Source organism: Choloepus didactylus, chromosome 7, assembly GCF_015220235.1.
Source record: "Choloepus didactylus isolate mChoDid1 chromosome 7, mChoDid1.pri, whole genome shotgun sequence".
NCBI lineage: Eukaryota > Metazoa > Chordata > Mammalia > Pilosa > Megalonychidae > Choloepus > Choloepus didactylus.
In genome coordinates, this window is record NC_051313.1 from 120,767,386 (window position 1) to 120,789,214 (window position 21,829).

At 39.2% G+C, this 21,829-nt stretch overlaps 1 protein-coding gene across 1 annotated transcript; it reads right to left on the reverse strand.

Annotated features, from left to right (window-relative positions):
- Nucleotides 1-207: 207 nt before the first annotated feature.
- On the reverse strand, nucleotides 208-21,829 carry MUC21 (mucin 21, cell surface associated). Its single transcript, XM_037844697.1, is given in 3 exon segments — nucleotides 208-457; nucleotides 767-1,878; nucleotides 21,781-21,829. Coding segments are annotated over 3 exon segments (1,338 nt in total). The 3' UTR covers nucleotides 208-280.

The following is a 21,829-nucleotide window of genomic DNA, read 5'->3' on the forward strand; positions in this document are numbered from 1 at the left end:
AGACGCACACTCACCTGTACAACATAGGTTCTCTCTCTCATGTATGTTCATGTGTTTATTTCTTAGCTAAATGACCCCTATGCTCACATCTTCCCAGAACCTGGTAGAAGCAACAGAGAGGGAGGAAGTGTCTTTCTCAGGGCTATCAGAGACCCAAACAAAGCTGGGAGGGGGACTTCTGAGGATGAATGAAAAGAAACTCCGGTTTCTAGTTCCCCGGGTCTGCGTCCTCCCTGAAGAATACAGCCTTCTGGCTTCAGAGGCCGCTCAGGGCCCCTTTTTATCTCCTACTCATTTCCATGGCTTTTGAGGACACTGGACTCTTCCAGAATGAGTTATGGCTCCACCTAGGCCTGTTGTGAGCTCCTCAATTCCCTCGAGGGTCTGGGCCAAGGTTGGGACCATGAGGGCGGTAAAGAGCTGGGCTGAAGATGTTTCTCGGAGACAGGGTGTTTCCCTACAAAAAGAAAGGTGAACAGTTCCATAGAAGTATCTTCCTTTTCCATGCCTTCACCATGGGCTCCTTCTGGAAGATTTCCCGCCTTCCAACCATCTCTTGTACCTAGTACTCCTTCCTCCAGCCTTTATTCCTTCTTTTGGTTCCTCTTCCTCAAAGGTCAATATTTTCCCCAGCATATTGATTGGCTCCTCTGGTTCTAACTTGCTCTTTCTCTTTTGTAAATCTCTCCTGCTATTCATGCCCCCATTTCCTTATGTCCCTGCTGCCCCTTCCCCCAGACACTTTCCCTACATATTAGACACTCACCACACAGAAGAAGAGCCCAACAAAGAGTCCCACGGCCACTACAAATGAGACCAGGGTGATGAGGAAGATTTCCCATGGCTTCAGGAACCCACTAGGCTTCATGTCATCCACTGGAGTAGCAGCACTTGTGTTAATTCTTTTGGAAGTTGTGTTAGAACCACTGGAGGCTGTGCTGTATCCTGTGTTGGCCATTGTGCTGGTTCCATCAGAGGCTGTGCTGGATCCAGTGTTGGCAATTGTGCTAGTACCACTAGAAGTTACACTAGAGTCAGTGTTGGCTTTTGTGTTTGTTCTACCAGAGGTACTAGATCCCAGGTTAGTGGCTGTACCAGACGCACTGGAGGTGGCGCTGGATCTAACATTGGTAGCTGTGCTGGGTCCATGAGAAGTTGCACTGGGTTCCGTGTTAGTGACTGTACTGGACCCACCAGAGGCTGTGCTGGATCCAGCATTGGTAGCTGTGCCAGGTCTGCTGGAAGTTGTGCTGGATCCAGTGATGGTGGCTGTGCTGGGCCCACTGAATACTGTGCTGGAGTCAGGGTTAGTGGTTGTGCTGGTATCATTGGAGGTTGTGCTTGATCCAGCATTGGTGGCCATGCTGGTCATACTGGAGGTTGTGCTAGACCCAGTAGCGGCAATTGTGCTGGTGTCACCGGAAGTTGCGCTGGATCCGTCAGAAGTTATTCTGGATTCAGCATTGGTGGTTGTGCTGGTCCCATCAGAGGTTGTGTTAGATCCCATGGTGGCAGCTGTGCTGGCACTGTCAGAAGTTGTGCTGGATCCAGCATTGGTGGCTGTGCTGGTCCCACCAAAGGTTGCACTGGATCCAATGGTGGCAGCTGTGCTAATATCACTGGAGATTGTGCTGGATCCAGTGTTGGCTGCTGTGCTGGTCCCACTGGAGGTTGCCCTGGATCCAGTGGTGGTGGCTGTGCTGGTCCCACTGGAGGTTGTGCTGGTCCCACCAAAGGTTGCACTGGATCCAGCATTGGTGGCTGTGCTGGTCCCACCAAAGGTTGCACTGGATCCAGTGGTGACAGCTGTGCTAGTATCACTGGAGATTGTGCTGGATCCAGTGGAGGCAGCTGTGCTGTCTCCATTGGTGGTTATGCCTGATGATAATTGTAAATAATGACAAGTTTATATTGAACATATATACTTTCTGCTCATTGCTTAGTTATTAATTACATGGGTAATTCTACTTAATGCTCACTTTAGCCCTATGACATAGATACTCATTATCACAAGCTATGATGAAGAAATTGAAGCTTAGAAATGTTAAGAAGGTTGCCCAAGACTATACAGCTCATAAGTAGTGGAACAGAAATTTGAATCCAGGCTATTGAATCTGCACTTTAAATACCATGCTAAGTCACCTCCCACTCACCCCAAAGCCAGGGTTACATGATCTAGTTTCCTGATAGATAAACTTATTCCATATTCCTCTGTACAAGACCCAACACAGATAAAAGTATCATAAAGGAATTGTAGGACCCGGGTGAAACTGGTTTATATTACTTCATTCATTCTAAAAGAAGTGTTGCTCCCTTCTTTTTCTTGGATAATATTTCTCAGAATGTTATGCAGCTCTATGGTAAAGGCTGGAGAAGAACAAATTATCTGTAGCCTAAATGAATAAGATTTCTCAGGATTAAGGGCTGAAAACCAAGGTCGACAGCTATAGAGAAGCCATTCAACCCTCTTGGAGGCTCAGCTGGAGTTAGGGCTGGGCCTGTTTTCTGCCCCTCACCACCCAGAAGGATTAGGGCCCTAGGGCTGCCCAGAGCCTGCATTTTCTCTTCTTGTTTATGGATCATTCACCTCACCCACCACATGCATATTTTCCCCTCGGCCTCATTTGAACTAACATAGGATTAGAGTTTAGCTCTATTCTGGGAATCCCCCCAAAGTCTAAGATTAAGGTCTGAATCATGAGTGAAATGACATAAGAAACTGAGATGACCAAGGGTACAGGTAGCCAGTGATATAGGGAAATGGGTTTGACGAGAGAAGTTTTAGAGAACAGAATAAATGAGTCAGAATTTTAGGAAGGCTGATTTGGTTGAAAATGATTAATTTTTTAAGAGGTCCACGAAGCGTTTAATAGAGTGATAGAGGCATGGAAACGGGGTGGGAGTCAGTTTGACTCTTAAATCCTTTTCTCCTCAGTCTCAGTCTAACTGAAGTTGATGTGGAATCAGAGTTAGGCACAGGGGAAAAACTGAGTTTGTGATATTAAAAACAAAAACAACAGCCAACTCTTCTTGTTCTGAATATTTAAGTCCCCATATCATGCAGGTTGTTACCATTTTATAGATGCAGAAACTGAGGCACAGAGAGGTTAAGCAACTCACCCAAAGTGCACACCTAAAAGAAGGAGGCATGTTTCAGACCTAGAAAATCTGAGGCCAGAGCCCAGTCTTTAAATACTATGTTCTGACATGGTTAGACTCAAGTGATCAGAGTAAAACAATAATTCTCATTTTCTGGAAGAGAATTGGAGCTCGTCCCAGCAGTGGTCACTATTCCTTACCACCCCTCAAAGGTTTTGAGATCCACTGAAATAAAATCACTCACCAGCTGTTAAAAGTAGGAGATGCGTTAGTAACCAGAAGGTAAGGGGAATCTTTCCTTTCTGCATCTTGATCTGCCTCTTGTGGCTGGAAAGCCAAAAACCTGGATCTCAGATGTGACCAAGACCTAGAGGGCAGAGAACAGGAATTTCTTGAGAAAAGAAAGCTCAAGGTGAAGAGATAAAAGCTGGAGCTTCCAAGCACTTGGGTCTCCTAAGGATGGGTTCTTGGGAAGAACCTCGAGCTTGGAGAGGGAGGCGAGAGGTGAGCGCTGGACGCCTGGGTTCCTTAGGCTTTCTCCACTCGATGTTGTCGCCTATTTCTCTCTTGTGGAAGAGCTGCTGGGACCTTTATAGCTTCATATGGGGTGGGAAAGGGTTGGGCACTTGACGCATTGCTTCCGCCAGCTGAGTTTAGGTGACAAGACAATACCGAGCCTGGGGAGGAATAGAGTGGGGGTCAAGAGGAAGGTGAGAAAGGAGAATGACATAATCACAGGAGGCAGGGCACTGGGCTAGGTTGGAGCAGGAAGTAGGATGGCTTAAGGAGATCAAGGTTGTCAGAAAAGAGGGGACCCACCCTCTGAGGCAGGGTTGGGGCCAGAAACCTGTTCTAGCTCAACTTTGTTTCTGGTCAGGAAGTCCTGAGCACCTGGTTTAGCATAGAAAGGCTCTGATGAGCTGAGCTGAGGGGCAGGAGTTTCTCCAGGACATATAAGTAGGTACAGAATTGCTGGACCTTGAGGTCTGCACATATTTATTGGTAAATATTGTCAACTTGTTTTCCTAAGTCATGTTCCAATTTACAAGCCCACTAACAGTATGGAAATTCCCATGGTTCCATAGCCTCATCAACTTTACATCAGACGTTAAGTTTTGCCTATCTGGTGGGTATGGAATAATATCCCACTATGGTTTTAATTTACATTTCCATGATTACTAATGAAGATGAGTATATTTTATTATTAACTGAACAATAAGATTCTTCCTTAAGGTGCCTGTTTAAGTTCATCTATGTATCGTTTCAGTTTTTTCTTTTGAAAGAAGTTTTCTATAAATTCTGGTATTAATCCTTTACAGTAATATGTGTCACATGTATCGTCTCCCATCTGTGTCTTGTTTGTCACTCTTTTGGGTGCCTTTTGATGAAATCCAGCAAGATTTTCTTTAATAGCTTATGTTTAAGCCTTTTCTGAACTCATAAAACTATTCTCCTATATTATCTTCTGAAATGTTATGGTTTTGTCTTTCACCTGACATTTTTTAGTCCATTTATATTTATGGTAATTACTGGTAGTGTGGAATTATGATGAGGATTCCTGGCTTAAATAAGGTAGCTATGCTAGAAGAAGGACAGCATTCAGAAACAGCTGGTCACGAATGTTCCACAGCAGAACTCCCAAGATTTCTCAGAACTTTCACACAGAACTGAAATTGACTTTCCTGATGACCTGTCAGCATGTTCCAGGAAAGCTGCCCTAAAGGGCCCCTCTGATAGCTTCCTGCCAATCACCAACTTACCATGGAAAAGGAAAACAAAACTCACTGTTTCCAGACTGCCGTTTGCTCTCCCTCACATGCTAGCAAACTCCTCTGTGCCATTAACTAAGCACTGAGTTATTCATGTCAAGTTATTTCTTACACATTCCACCAAGATTCATCCATCTGAGCATTTCTATTTTAGGCAGCAGAAACTTGCATTCATCCTTTGATGCGTCTGGTGGGTCTCAGGTGCAGTTATTAAGTTCTTTAGCTCTTGCACACCCATCGTTACCAGCCAAGTCTCGTTTTGATTCTGCTCTGCACTTGCCTCTGCTTTGTGCTTATTAGTGACGGCTCCATGAGCATCTATTTCTGACCGTCGCGATCACTTTCAGGAGGTAGACAATAGGGAATTTGGTTTGTTAGTCCTTTTTGTCTGTTCATATTTATTATTCTACTATTTCCTGGCACTGAGACACACAAATTTTTGCAACAGGCAGTTGGTAGGTTTCAACTGCAGATTTGAAAAGTCACTCATGCCACTTTTATGCCACCAATTTGCTGTCTTGTCTTTCTGACCATAGATACAGTTATCTGTGTTTTTGTCTTTTGTGCACCTTGAGATGAGTTCCTCTAACTCTAAGGATCTGCATCCTCCTCCTCCTCCCCAGAACTCCTTTTCCATGTTTATTCTTCATGGCCTCAATTATGGTCAATATCTCTTTAAATGGAATTTCCGTGCGAAGGATGATGTCAATATATTATGGTCCCCTACCATAACTCTTGACTTTAATAAAGTTATATGCCTGAGGGTAGTCTTGGAAAAGAAAGGAACCCAAATACCTTGCATAAAAGTGCCAGCTTTCATTGATGGATATGCTGAAATCTCTAAATGATTAAGTAATTCCAAATAATTGTTGCTTTAGGACACTTTAATCAAAGCTAAAAATGGAAAAAGAAGAAACATCAATGCGAATTAGAAAATTGTCAGGAAAATGAGGGCTTCTGATAGCTAGACCAACCAAGTTAATTATTCCTCAAACTCTGAGAAAATTCTGCCCTTGAGAAAAAAAAAAACTGATGACCATCAATGTCTTTATTTTAAGAAATAGGGACACTGGAAAAGAGATTGCCCTGCCAGATTCAAAACAAAACTATGCAGTGTGGCCATTCCAATAAAGAAAGAAAAAGAAAAGGCATATAGACTGGAAAGGAAAAAGGAAAATTTCTGGATGGTGTCAATGACAAAAACGGAACAAGTAAGGAAGTTGATTTTATTCAGGCTATTGCAATACAAAAAGAACCCAAATCCAAAAGTCAGAGGATCTCAGTGGGATGGTTTTGCCTTAGGACATTTATAGGGAGGGATAAGCAAGTTACAGGTGGGATGATTTACAATTGGGATTGTTTTGCAGTCAGAGGAAGTCTCATCTGAACAAAAAAATATCCCTCTATGTCTGTCTAGTTTCCGGGAGATCCACAGTTCCAACCTTAGTCAATCACTCATAAGATGAAGAATGGGCAGCTGGCTAGGGGTGAAGGGGGAAGGGTCTGGCCCTGTAAACAGGGTCAGGCCAAGAGGAAAGGCCTGGGTTTGGTCTCGTCACAGGTAAACAAGGAGTCATCGGCGAGTCTTAGGGAATCAGGAGAAAGAGTGGAAGGCAAGTCTTATCTAAGCCATGTGGAGAAGGGTGATTCTTTGTGGTAAGCTGTTTCTCAGAACACAGAAGGGATGGGGTGTTCAGAAAACCAAAGATGGGGGTGATGGTATTTCTTAATCTTTGCTATTTTCTGGGAGCACAGGGCTCATGTAAAGTTCAACATTGTCAATGGCATGATCATTTATGGAGAAAACCCTATGAAATCAATTTTTTAAAGATTTTGATCTTTTTTAATCCTATAAGAACTAATAAGTGAGTTTATTCAGGGTGCAGGATAAACTCAATATAAAAATAGTCAATTGTATTTCTACAATTGTAAAAATACAATTCCATTTACTAGAGCACCCAAATACGTGAATTACAAAGGAAAAAAATTAACAAAATATGTGCAAGACCTGTTCACTGAAAACTATAAGACAGGGATGAAAGAAATTACAGACAACTTAAATGAAGAGATATACTGTGTTCATGGATTGGAAGACTCAACATTGCTAAGATGTCAGTTCTCTTCAAATTGATCTGTAGATGCGATTCAATCCCAATCAAAATTCCATCAGGTTTTTTTTGAAGAAATTAACAAACTGACTCTAAAATTTATTTTGAAAGGCAAAGAACATAGAATAGCCAAAGGAATGTATTGAATTTAAACATATTTTTCATTTTAGATTAGTTTTAGAGCTACAGAAAAGTTGCAAAGACAGTACAGGGAGTTTCCATGCATCACTCACCCAAATTCCTCTTTTGTTAGTATTTTACATTACATGGTACATTTGTCACAACACGGAAACTAACACTGGTGTATTACTATTAACTAAACTCCACCCTTTTTTTGCAGTTCACTCATTTTTTTCCTAATGTGTTTTTTCATTACATTTAGTCATCCGGTCTCCTTAGCTTCTTCTGGACTGTAATATTTTCTCAGACTTTCCTTGTTTTCGATGACCAAGACAGCTTTGAGGAATATTGGTCAGGTAATTTGTAGAAAAATCACTCAATTTATGTTTATCTGATGTTTTTCTCATGTTTAGACTGGGGTTCTGTGTTTTGGGGTTCTGTGTTTTGGGGAGAAAGACCTCAAGGGTATATGCTATCAACATGATTTGTCACCTGCCAGGGTGGTAGTTGCCAAGTTCCTCTCCTATAAAATTACACCCCCCACCCCCACCCCTGCTTTCTGTGCTCTACTCTTTGGAAGCAAGTCACTAAATGCCGTCCACATTCAAACAGGGGAGAGATTAAGCGCCACCTCTTTGAGGGCAGAGTATTTATATAAATAATTTGAAATTCTTATGTAGGGGAGAGTTGTCTCTTTTCCTTTATTTAATTATTTATTTACTTAATCACATATATACCAGTGTGGGCTAATGGATATTCATTTTATAATTAGGGTTGTAATCCAATGCTACGTTATTTTTGTTGTTGTGGCTCAGATGGTTTCAGTTTAGTCAAAACAATTTGTTAAAAGGAGAACAAAGCTGGAGAACTTACATTACTGATTTCAAGACGTTTTCTAAAACTAGAGAAGTCAAGACAGTGTGATATTGACAAATGTGGCAACCTGTGGCCTGAGCAAAACAGGCCTGCAGATCTTTGGTGCACAGCAGTCTGCATGACCTAGGCAGCTAAATGTTTAACCTGTTGTCTTTCTAAGCCAGTAAAGAGAAAAAGGGTAAATTGACCTTGGAATGTAACTTTATGGGAAGGAGGCAGGAAGTGAGAGGCTCTTAGTCTCACAAGAAGAGCAAAATGTAATTGTTCAAGTGTTATTCTAGTCCTTCCCGCACCACCCCTCAGGTCAGAGTGACCTGTTCCTGCATCTAGGCTCCCCTCACCCTTAGGAATGTCTTTGTCTAAAACCCTTGTGAAAGGCTTTCTGCTTTGCATCGCTGGGTCCTCTTTCCTGTGAATGTGATGCCTGCCGGAACTGAGACAGCCGTCATGATGTCTCCACGACTTCTCACCCTGTAAGTAAGCCCTGAATAAAGAAAGGTTCATGTGTCAGAAAATGCTCATGGTCTTCTTTGGCCTCTGAACTGGCATGGCCCTCTTGGGCTGTGACAACAAAAGAGTAGTTATACGGATCAAAGAAATAGATTATAGAGTCCAGAACCCATACATATATGATTAATTGATTTTTAAAATTCAGTTTTATTGAGATATATTCACATACCATACAATCATCCCACACTGTACAATCAGTTGTTCACAGTACCATCATATAGTTGTGCTTCATCACCACAATCAACTATCAATTGATTTTTGACAAAGATGTTAAGGGATTTCAATGGAGAAAAGAAAGTCTTTTCGACAAATGGTGGTGGAACAACTAGATCTCTTATTGGGAAAAAAGAAACCATGACCCTTCATACCATATACAAAAATTAACTGGAAATGGATCATCAACATAAAACTAAGATATAAAACTATTCAAATTCTAGAAGAAAATGTAGGAGAAAATCTTTGTGACATTAGGAGAGTGTGGTAGGTTGAATTATGTATCCCAGAAGAAAACATATTCTTAATCTCAATCCATGTCTGTGAGTGTGAACACAGTGTAAATAGGACCTGTTGAAGAAGTTATTTTTAGTCAAGGTGTGTCCCAGCTGAATGAGGTGGGCTCTTGAGTCTACTTCTGGGGGCTTTATGAAGAGAAAGCCACGTGGAGGAGAAAATAGAGGAGAAAGGAGGAGATACCTCCATGTGCCTTGTCATGTGAGAGAAAAGTCAAGGACCTAAGGATCACCAGCAGCCAAGCCCCAGAACACCACAGCCTTTGGGAAGAGACCACCACCTTGATTTTTTACTTCTACTAGCCTCAAAACCATGATCCAATAAATTCCCATTGTTTAAGCCAACCTCATTCTGTGGTGTTTGTGATCAGAGCTGGGAAACTAAGACACTTAGGCTGAAATTTCTTTAACGGGATACAAAAATCACAAACTAGAAAAGAAAAATTTGATAAATTGGACCTCATCAAAATTAAAACTTTCATTCATCAAAAGACACAGTTACAAAAGAAAAGGCAAGCTACAGACTTGGAAAAATATTTTCAAAACATATATATGATAAAGACTTTTACTCAGAATATATAAAGAACTTCCATGACTCAGTAATAAAAGAAATTTTAAAAAAACTATTAAAAAATGGACAAAAGATTTGAACAGTCACTTTACAAAAGAAGATATTTTAATGACCAATAATCACATAAAAAAATGCTCAACCTAACTAGTCATCAGAGAAATACAAATTAAAACTACAGTGAGGTCCCTCTGTGTGGTCACTAAAATGCCTAAGGTTAAAAAGACAGACACCACCATATATTGGTGAGTATGTGAAGCAACTGGAGCTTCCTACATTGTTGGGAGGGATGAAAAATGGTACAGCCATTTTCAAAACCAGTTTGCAATTTCTTGTAAAGTTAAACATACTCTTACCATATGACATAGCAATTCCATCTCTAGGTGTTTACACAAGAAAAGTGAAAATGGAAACGTATGTCCAATACTTGTGACGGTGTTATTGGTGTAAAGTTAGAAAAATAGATCAGTGAAACAGAATACAAAGGCAGGTATATATATATATAACTGATACTTTTACAAAAGGGCAAAGGCAAATCAGTGAAGAAAGGATAACATTTTTCAACAAATGATCCTATAATGCTTGGATAATCATATTTTTAAAATGAGCTTTGATTCATATATCACATCATATACAAAACTTAACTCTGAACCATAAGTCTAAATTTAAAAGCTAAAAAGAAAACTTCTAGAAGAAAACAGGAGAAATTCTATGGGACCTTGGGTCAAGCAAAAATATCAGCTATAACACCAAAAGCACAATCCATTTACAACGTGATATGTTGGATCTCATCAAAATTAAAAACACTTACTCTTCTTAAGACACTGTTAAGCTAATGAAAAGCAAGCCACAGACTAAGAGAAAATATTTGCAAATCATATATCTGATTAGGATTTGTTCTTATATATAAAGAACTCTCAAAACTCAATAATATGAAAACAAACAATCTGATTTTAAAGATAGGCAAAATATTTGAACAGACACTTTATCAAAGATGTACAGATAGCAAATAGGCTTGTGAAAAGATGCTCAGCATCTTTAGTCATTCGTGAAATTCAAATTAAAACCACAATGAAATACCACTACATACCTATTAGAATAGAAAAAATTAAAAAGACTGATCATACTGAGTGTTGGAGAGGATATGGAGTAACTGAAACTTTCAACTGCTGGTGGGAATGTAAAATGGTATACCACTTTGGAAAGCCATTTGAAAGTTTCTTAAAATCAAATTTACATCTTCTATATGACCCAGTCTTCCCATTCCCAGGTATTTACCCAAGAGAAGTGAAAGCATATGCCCATAAAAAGACTTGTAGATGAATGTTCATAGAAGCTTTATTTTTCAATAGCCGAGAATTGGAAATAAATATCTTTCAGTAGGTAAATGAATAAATTATGGCATATACACACAATGGGATACTACTCAGCAATAAAAAGGAATAGACTATTGATACATACCAAGACAGATGAATTTCAAAATATTTATGCTGAGTGAAAGAAGCCAGACTAAAAAGAGTACATACTTCATGATCCTTTTATACAAAATCCTATGAAATAGAAACTGATCTATAATGACAGAGAGCAGATCAGTGGTTCCCTGGGATGTGAAGGGAAGAGTGAGAGAGAGTAGCACATGGAAACTTTTAGGGTGATGGATATGTTCTTTTTTTATTGTGATGATGGTTTCACTTGTGTAAACCTATGTCAAAACTAATCAACTGTACACTTTAAATATGAACAGTTGATTGTATATCGATTATACCTTAATCAGTTTTAAAAATAAATACAAGAAAATTCTTATAAATAAAAAAGAAAAATTAATAATTCAGAAAATAATGACATTTGACAATATATTTTGTGCTTTTGAAAAAATCTGAATTTTAAGCAAAATTATCTCACTTCCAAAAATGTTTCCTTCTGTGTTGTTTTAAGTATTGTTACTTTAAAGTAATATTTTCTTGACTTTAGGCATACATGACTTATATATGATGTAATAGCTAGTCTCCTTTTTTACCTTCTCTTTTCTAAATTCCATCCCTATATTTAGAATAATAAAACTGTTAAGGTATTTTTATATCTAAACTATCTTCAGGGTTTCCCAGGTAGCCATTCCCACATCTTATTAAAAAAAAAAAAAAAAAAAAAAGGGAATATGAGAAATAATTAGGTATGTATGTTTGAGATTCTCCAGATTTTGACTAGTTAAACCCCTGTATGAGCTAACTTAAAAAACAAATATCCCAGAGCCTCTACCTTGGGATCTATATGCACAACAAGCCTTTTCATTTTTTAAAAAAATATTACAGCAAATCCAACTCTGGTCGGTTTTAACCCTATGAACTCTGTGTTTGTCCATAGAAAATATTATTATACTTATGGAGTTTTTATTCAAAACCCATAAATCATCGTAAACCTATTGCTTAACTTAGCATTCTCCTGACCATGTAGCTATTGATTAGCCATCTTTAAAGCAGGCTGCTGTGGCAACCAAATTAGTTAAAGGCTTGGCAGATATTTGTTCTATCTCCTTTTTGTTCTGGGGTCATTCCTGCAGTTGAAGCCTCATTAATTCAAAACAATACTCAACACTTTTCAGCCACACCTCACCTGTGAAATAGTTACAGGGAGACACATGAGATTTGACTTACATCCTCCTCTGAAAGATTCCACTTAGGTACCTTCTCATCCTGCTAGTATTGTTACAAATAATTCTGTATATCCAATCATAGTTACAAGCTGAATTTCTAAAAAAAAAAAGGACATCACTGGGCCCACTATGTATGATATACTACCAGAATATTAGGTATATTGGAAAAGATGACCAAAAAGTTAGCCTCAGAACCATGCTGAAAGGATCTTTTTACCATCAATCCCAATGGAAAGCTGACCCTGACACGTAATAAAAGACCTCCCAAAACAGACGACTTTCAGAAGTGGATAGCTTCCTCTCAATTTCAGTGGTTCAGGAAGATGGCTTCTTCTCCAGAATTTTGTATCAAGTCAATGACTTACTTATACATGTGCTTACTACAGACTGATATTTATAGTTAAATTTTATTATTTGCTTCTTCCTCTTTCTCTTAATGCTTTCCTTTTTTCGTTTGTTAAAAAATTGCTGCTCTAATTAAAATCTTTAGTCATTCATTAAATTCAAATTAAAACCACAATGAAATCCACTACATACCTATTAGAATAGCAAAAATTTAAAAGACTGATCATACTAAGTGTTGGAGAGGATGTGGAGTAACTAAAACTTTCATTAAAATTGCTGCTCTAATGCTTTTGCTCTTTTCTGAGCTTGGTTCTTTCTTATAAACCCTTTGAATACCCTAATTTGCCTTTCTCAAATAATAGCAATGATTTTCCAACTGTTGGACTTGTTATCTGGCCTCAGAACTCTCTAGTAACAATCTTATAGCCACCTATAACCCAATTGGTGTTACACTCACCTTAAACCTGATAATCACATTCTATTTTATATTCAGTATAGAAATATTATTAACTCAACTTGAGAACTTACCAGAAAGGGTCCAAGACATTCTATTTTTAATGATTTGTGGAAGAATTTCTACTCTGGCTAAAAGTTTCTGAACTAGAATGTGTGATCTCTAATATGTCCTTAACTAAGGTCTAACTAACTAATAAAACAACTCACTTTTTGGAGGCCCAACAGCCTAGCACAAATTCGTTGGTTATTGTCCTACATAATATATTTGCCCCAGACTATTTATTGGTCAAGGTGGAGTCTGTAAAATAGCTAATACATTTTACTGTACCTTTGTAAACATTTCAGGAAAGATGAAATAACTTATTAATCAATTAGGTAAAAAAAAAAATCTACTTGGTTAGCTAAGGTTGCTCAAAATGATTCTTGAGACATTATCCTCAAGGCCACACCGCCCTGTCTAGCCACTTTGGTAACTTCCAGCCAAACAGTAACTTAATAAGGAAAAGAAAACAAAATTCTTTTCCAAGACTATTTTTTTTTCCTTCTTTCTCTCCACTTAACTTAGAAATCCTGTATTTCCTTTGATGACAACAATTGTTTTCCCACATATACAAGTAATCTCTTCACATGCTATTAACTAAACTAATGATTCTAAGTCATTCTTTGACCGTTGTTCTGGATTATCTCTGCAAAATTATTTTCTGCTTTCTATTGCCCCACCTTTTATCTCTTTTTCTTTCCTTCTGGATTGAGGATATTTTCATCTTTTAGTCACTCTATGTAAGTACGGTTTATATACAATTATATTATTTTAGAGGTTACCATAAATATTTTAACCTGCATGCTTAAATTATCAGAGTCTAAATGTAATTAATATCTTTGCCGACCTTCAAAACAATATATGGACCTAGGGATACTTGTTTATTACCCCATCCCAATTCATACTCTAATGTCATCATGTATTTTGCATCTATCGTGTTTTTTTAACTTCATGAGACACTATTGTTGTTTTATACAGTGTTTGTATTTGCCTACACATTTACTGTTTTTATCCCTCTTTATTCCTTCTTAAATCATAGGCCATCCTCCTGGGATCACTTTCCTTCTGCCTGAAGTATATCCTTTGGAATTGGCTTTAGTGAGGATCAGTTGGTGACAAAGACTCTTGGGTTCTGTTTTTCCTAAGTATTTGCTTTTCTCTTATTCTTGCAAGATATTTTTACTAGGTATATAATTCTAGGTTGAAGGTATTTTCTTTCAGTACATTGAAGTTATCATTTTACTGTCTTCTGCCTCCTGTTGTTGGACTTGAGAAGTCAGATGAAATTTTAATTGTTACCACTTTGAAGGTAATTTATATTTCCTTTCTGCTGTATTTTTTAAAGGTCACTCTGTTTTCTTGGGGTTTGTAGTGTCACCACAATGTGCCTAGGTACAAATTTTCTTTTATTTGTTGTTTTTGCTTAGGATTCACTGGGCTTCTTAAATTTGTACACTGGGGTCTTTCACCAGTTCTAACCATAATCTCTTCAAATATTTCCTCTGTGGGATTGTGTGCCATCCCTCTTTCTAAAACCCTGATCAGGGTAAGTTGCAGCTTCTCATTCTATCCTTCATTTTTCTCAGCCTCTTCCATTTTTGCATCTTTGTCTTTTTATGCTGTACTCTAGATAACTTTTACATCTAGTTTTCAATTCACTAATTCTTTCTTTAACTGTAGCTAATTTGCTGATAAACCTGTCCATTGAGATTTTTATTTCAACCACTAACTTTTTATTTCTAAAAATTATATTTCATCCTTTTTCAAATCTACTTGATGAATTTTTTATAGTAAGTTCTTTTATTTCTTTAAATAATATTAGTTGGGGTTAAGCTAAACTACCAAAAAAAGAGATCCAAAAGTATGGTAGCTCAAACAAGATAGAGTCTCTCTCTTTCGTATAGATAGGTCATCAAGGGCTGGTAGGACAACTCTACCATCCTCAATATGTGGCTTCATCTCTAGGTCCAAGTCAACTGCTCTATTTGCTGCCAATGGGAAATGGAAGGCAGCAGAAGCATACATACATACTCCTTTTGAAGGCATGATCCCAGAAATGGCACACGTGTGTGTAGTCACATAGTTATACACACACACATATCAGCAAAAGGAAAAGTAGGCTTAAATCAAAGTAGAGTAAAGAGTCACACAACACCACCAATGTCAAGTGTCTAACATGCCTCCCCTATTCCCACCTCTTATCTGCATTTACCTTGGTATATTGCCTTTGTTACAATAAAGGAAGCATAATACAATGATTCTGTTAGTTACAGTCTCTAGTTTATATTGATTGCATCCCTCCCCCATTGCCTCCCCATTTTTAACACCTTGCAAGGTTGACATTTGCTTGTTCTCCCTCGTAAAAGAACATATTCGTACATTTTATCACAATTGTTGAACACTCTAGACTTCACCAAGTTACACAGTCCCATTCTTTATCTTTCCTTCTTTCTTCTGGTGTCTCACATGCTCTCAACCTTCCTCACTCAACCATATTCATAGTTACCTTTGTTCAGTGTACTTATATTGCTGTGCTACCATCTCCCAAAATTGTGTTCCAAACCACGCTCTCCTGTCTTCTCCTATCACTCTGTAGTGCTCCCTTTAGTATTTCCTGTAGGGCGGGTGTCTTGTTCACAAAGTCTCTCATTGTCTGTCTGTCGGAAAATATTTTGAGCTCTCCCTCATATTTGAAGGACAGCTTTGCTGGATATAGGATTCTTGGTTGGCGGTTTTTCTCTTTCAGTATCTTAAATATATCACACCTCTTCCTTCTTGCCTCCATGGTTTCTGCTGAGACATCTGCACATAATCTTATTAAGCTTCCTTTGTATGTGATGGATTGCTTTTCTCTTGCTGCTTTCAGGATTCTCTCTTTGTCTTTGACATTTGATAATCTGATTATTAACTATCTTGGCATAGGCCTATTCAGATCTATTCTCTTTAGGGTATGCTGCACTTCTTGGATCTGGAATTTTATGTCTTTCATAAGAGATGGAAAATTTTCATTGATTCTTTCTTCTTTTATTGCCTCTGCCCCTTTTCCCTTCTCTTCTCCTGCTGGACACCAATGATATGTACATTCTTGTACTTTGTTTCATCCTTAAATTCCCGGATACGTTGCTCATATTTTTTCATTCTTTTCTCCATCGGTTCCTTTGTGTGTAGGCTTTCAGGTGTTCTGTTCTCCAGTTCTTGAGTGTTTTCTTCTGCCTCTTGACATCTGCTGTTGTATGTTTCCATTGTGTCTTTCATCTCTTGTGTTGTGCCTTTCATTTCCATAGATTCAACCAGTTGTTTTTTTAAACTTTTGATTTCTGCCTTATGTATGCCCAGTGTTTTCTTTACAGCCTCTATCTCTTTTGTGAAATGTTCTCTGAACTTTTGAATTGATTTAGCATTAGTTGTTTAAATTCCTGTATCTCAGTTGAAGTGTACATTTCTTCCTTTGACTGGGCCATAGGTTCGTTTTTCTTAGTGTAGGTTGTAGTTTTCTGTTGTCTAGGTATCTGACCTCCTAGGCCACCCCAATCAGGTTTTCCCAGATGAGAACAGGCTCAGGTCACAGAAGGAGGAAATATTCAGTATCTAGGTTTCCCTGATGGTTTTTCTTAGAGGATTGATACACCTGTGTTTTTCTGCCTGGCAGGTGCACCTGTCAGCCTGTCACCACCTGTGTAAGAGGGTGTGGCCTGTGGCTCTCCAGAGAGGTCATCTGCATATCAATAAGTTCTTTGTTTCTCTGACTTTGCTGATCAAAGTGTTTTGATTTTAAAATGGCTGAGGCTGTCTTTACTGAAAAGTGCTGTGGGCAGAGAATGGCTGAGGTTTTCTCCACAGAGAGAGAAAAGGACAGAAAAGCTCCCAAGGTTCACCCATCAGCCAGAGATAGCACCCGATCCTCTGGGCTCCCTGTCCTGAGACAGATATGTCCCCCGACTCTCCCAAGGTCAGTTGTCACCAAAAGCTTCTGTCTGCTTGTTGAGGGTTCGCTGTCTGTATTAAGCAGTTGACATTAAAACCCCGGTTGGAGCTGGGCTGAGAGAGTGCTGCTCTCTAGCACCGTGAGGCTTCTGTGAGGGAGGGGCTCTCGGCTCTTGGCTCTCAGTGCAGGTCTGCAGTTTTATGTACAGATTTTATGCTGTGATCTCAGGCATTCCTCCCAATTCAGGTTGGTGGATGATGAATGGAGAGTCACGTTTGTCTCCCTGCGGTTATTCCAGATTATTTATTAGTTTTTTGGTCATTTATAAATTGTTCCGGGGTGGGGCTAACAGTCTTCCACGCCTCTGTATGCCGCCATCTTAGCTCCTCCCTCACATAGTTATGTTAATCCACAAGGGGGCTGGGAAATATAATCTTTAACTGGGTGAACATGTGCCCAACTAAGGCTAAGAGTTCTTTTGTTAAAGTTGGAGAGAATGGATATCAGTGGCCAACCATAAAACTCTGACACACAAATTAAACATACTTTCTTAATATTCTGTATTTAAGAATTCCTACACCTAAAGCCTTTGTGAATCTGTTCTAGCCTGGTTCACACCCCACACTCCACCCCCACTGGTTTTAACTCCTGATGTCCATTTTGATCTGTGATTTGAGATTTATGACTATGAATTTGGTTTTCTTGGAATATTGTTTCAGTTTGCTAAGATGCTCAAAGCAAATGCTATGAAATGGTGGGCTTTAACAATGAGAATGCATTAGCTTACAAGCTTACAGTTTTGAGGCCGAGAAAAATGTCCAAATCAAGGCATCATCAGGCAATGCTTTCTTCCAGAAGACACTGCTGGCGATCCTGGACTCCTCTGTCACATAACAAGGCACATGGCAGTGTATGATGATCTCTCCCTTCTTTTCCAGTTTCATTGCTTTCAGTTTCTTTCTTATGTGGCTTTCTCTTTGTGTTCATCTGGGTTTATAAAGGACTTCAGAAAGAAGATTAAGACCCACCCTGGGCCATGCCTTAACTCATGAAAATTTCCTACTTACAATAGGTTCACACCCACAAGAATGGATTAGCTTTAAGAACATGATTTTCTATGGTACATACAGTTTCAAACAATCCTGGATATTATCTGTAGAAGTTCTTTGAAGCATGAGATGAAGAAGATATGATCCTCCCTGGAGAATTTGCATCTGTTTTTGCCAAGGATATGGAGGCATTACCATTCAAGGATTATTTTAAATTAAATTCTAGGACTGAGGTCTTTTGAATTACCCAGACTGCATGGCTTAGGACTGCACAACCATGTGAAGTATTGTTGTAGTTACAATTTATTTCTCAGGAGATAAGTCCTCCTCCCCAACCCTCTACCAAGTTTACAGACAGGCAATTTGCTTGCATTTCCTTGGTAAAGGGGTGGGTTTATTTTTAGTTTACCCTCATTGAAGTTTCTGGAATTATGTTAGGGCCTATTACTAGATTTCCAACCTTGGGCTGGTCCCAGTGAAGCTGTGTTGCCTGAAGGTTAAATTCTCTAAGTTTGGCAAAAGTTGGTTCAGAACTCCCTTTATCTTCTTAGATTCTCACCTTAAGTTAGTTTTAAATTTTAACATTCCTTATTTCCTGCAAACTCATTGATTTACTTAGGAAGAGTTTTTTAATCCAGAATTTTTAGTTTTTCAGGGTATTTTCGGTCAAGTCACCTAGGCCATTGTATAACCATAAATTTAAGTTCTCACTGGACTGTTTTGAAAAATAAATGATGGGGTATTTAAAGGCACCAACACAGTGTTTGGAACATAATAAGCATGCAATAATAAAGGCAAAAGAAAGACAAAAAGACAAACATAAATACACAGATGCCAAATGTATTTTTAGATTTTAATTTGTAGCACTGTCCCAGTGACTTCTTTGCTTGTCACATAGCATTGGAAGGAGCCAAAGATGCAGGGAAGAAGAGTCTCCCAAAGATGAAGGAGACCTGGAGGGCACTAAGTGGGTCTAAGAGGGTTTTCTGACCCGTTCAGTTTGTGTGAGTTGAAGACACAAACCCAAATGAACAATGTTGTGTAATTATAAATTCTCAGGGGAGAGTTTTCACCCCTTCCACTCAGTGCCAAGTTTAGAGACAGATGTTTTTCTCATAGTTCCCATTGTGCTTGATGGGCAATGCATTTTACTGGGTTTAACCATAGCCTAAAGGTGTAACCCTTTTGGGTTTCAGCTTTATTTAGGGTCTCCTATTAGATTCCACCCCTTGGGCATGCCCTGGACTTTGTCTCCTATAGCCTAACCACTAAGAAACTTTGGGAAGATAAGCTCAAGTTCATCAGGTTTGGCAGTGCCCTCAATGCAAAGGCTAGTTCAGAGACCTCCATCACCTCTCTGAGTCTCTGCCTTCTCTCAGATATTGAACTAAGTATTACTTACTACATTTCCAGCTAATTGATACTGTTGCAAAGATATTTTTCAATACTTTATCCACCACTTTTTGTTGCTTTCATTCAGAGAAAGATTAATGTACTTTATCCTTTTTGTTGCCAGAAGTGGAAGTTCTCAAAGGATTGTTTTGATCACTAAATGATAGTGTACTTAAAGTCACCTGGCATAATGGTTGGCACATAGTAAGCACTCAATGACAAAGGAGAAAGGAGGGAAAAAGAATGCCCAAATGGATAAATAGCATGTAGCCTTGCTACCACATATGCAATTTTTAAGAGTTATACTATCATTTTTCCTATTTCTGGTCACATCACATTCTGAAGAAACAAAAAAAAAGTAGAAATCCAAAGGCTGAAAGGCACAGATCATGATGTGCAAATTGGGAGATTCCAAAGAGAAGCTGTTCTCCTGAAGCTCAGAGCTAGAGGTTGGCAGATATGAATGTCAGTATCAGTGCACACAGCAAATTAAAAAAAAAAAGAAAGCTGAAAAAGAGCCCAGACTTCAATTAGAGATATGAATGAAGCAGATCTCGGTAAGACTAGGGCAAATTGGGCCAAAGGGTAAAGGTTGAAACTGACTGTGTGTTAAAACTTCAACTTCCATGTGAGACCATGGGAAGAGATGTCTATTTGGTGCAGGAGCTATATTTTCTAAACAATATAACTTCTGTAGTCAGTTTGTTCAGACACCACAATTACATGGAACTTTGAATAGGAAGTGAGATATGGTGGGTTTGCATAGGTTAGAGTGAAATAGTGACCATCCCAGAGTAATTTGGGCAGAAAATAAAAACATGTATGCAGGGCCCCCCTGAGGAGCTGGTGGAAAATGTAGAAGTGTTGGGCTTCCTCACCTGGATTGTTGCTGATGTTCTCACAAACACTGAGGACTGACGGCTTGGTATGCCAAGTACTCTATCATGGGACTTGCCCTTATGAAGCTTGTTGCTGCAAGGAAAGGCTAACCCTGCTTATAATTGTGCCTAAGAGTCTCCCCCTGAGTGCCTCTTTGTTGCTCAGATGTGGTCTCTCTCTCTCTAACTAAGCCACCTTGGTGGGTGATCTTGCTGCCCTCCCCGCTACATGGAACCTGACTCCCAGGGGTGTTAATCTCCCTGGAGATGCAGGGTATGACTACTGTTGATGAATCTGGACCCGGCATCGTGGGATTGAGAAAATCTTCTTGACCAAAGTGGGGATGCGAAATGAAACGATATAAAGAACCTGAACCAAATGGAGGGGGTGGTCACAGGGATAGGAGTGGGTGGGCTCAAGGCCAAGAGGGCAGAGCTAACATGCCAGTGACAGAGGTGGTGGAGGCTTCAGGAGCAATGCTTGTGCTTGGATCAGAAGGGGTAAAAATTTGATATAAGGAGAGGGCCAGTCACCCTGCCCTGAAATTCATTCACCAATGACCCAATTTTCTTAAGGAAAAAGAAAAAACATTTCTAACTTTCATTTCACTCTAAAATTTGGCCATTCTCACGTTCTGGAAAGTCCCCTCCCGGGGCTTCTGAAGCATTTCAGGTGGGTGGCTGAAGACAGATGGAGAAAACATATACGTGTGTACAACCATGCACCACACACAGAACCATACACACACAGAACAAAGTGGGTAGACTCAGAACCAACATGAACAGTGATGATAAGTGCACATGTGGCTTTATTCAGATGTGCCAGAGTCTGAAAAAAAAAATTGTTTTTGGTCTTGGAGTGACACAAGGCTTGGCAAACCAAGCCTTTTATTTATAGAAATAAAGGGTCAGATAGTAAATATTTTAGGACTTTCAGGTTTCTGTCACAACTACACAACATTGCTTGTAGCTAGAAAGCAGCTATAAACAGTATATAAATTAATGGGCATAGCTGTGTTCCAGTAAAACTTTATTTACAAAAACAAATAAAGGGACAGATTTGGTCCACAAGGAATAATTTGCCTGCCCTCACACCAGGGGTCAATATATTGAATTTTATGAAGTGGTGGTGTTACAGCTGGTGGGTTGAATAGGGCTGAGAGTATTTGGCACAGTAGTGAGAGTATCTGACAAATAGAGTTGAGGTAGCTTTGTTGTGAGTATGGGTGATAGATTATAATTAACTTGTGATGATAGGATATTTGCAAAGAGGTGTTTCTGATTGAAATGGAAGTGGTGGGCACTAAACAAAGGGTGAAGAGGCCAGAGTAGAAAAAAGTAGGATCCAAGAAGAGGGAACAGAATTATATCTAATTGGTGTGGTGGTTTGTCTGAGGTCTAGAGTCAAGATGATAGAAACAGATGAAAAGGTGGTGGTTGTCACTGGAGTTAAAATGTGTGTGCTTAGAGAAGTGGTAGTTAGTACCTGATACAACGGTGTTGGTGAGGAATTGAGTGGAAGTGTCAGTGGCCAT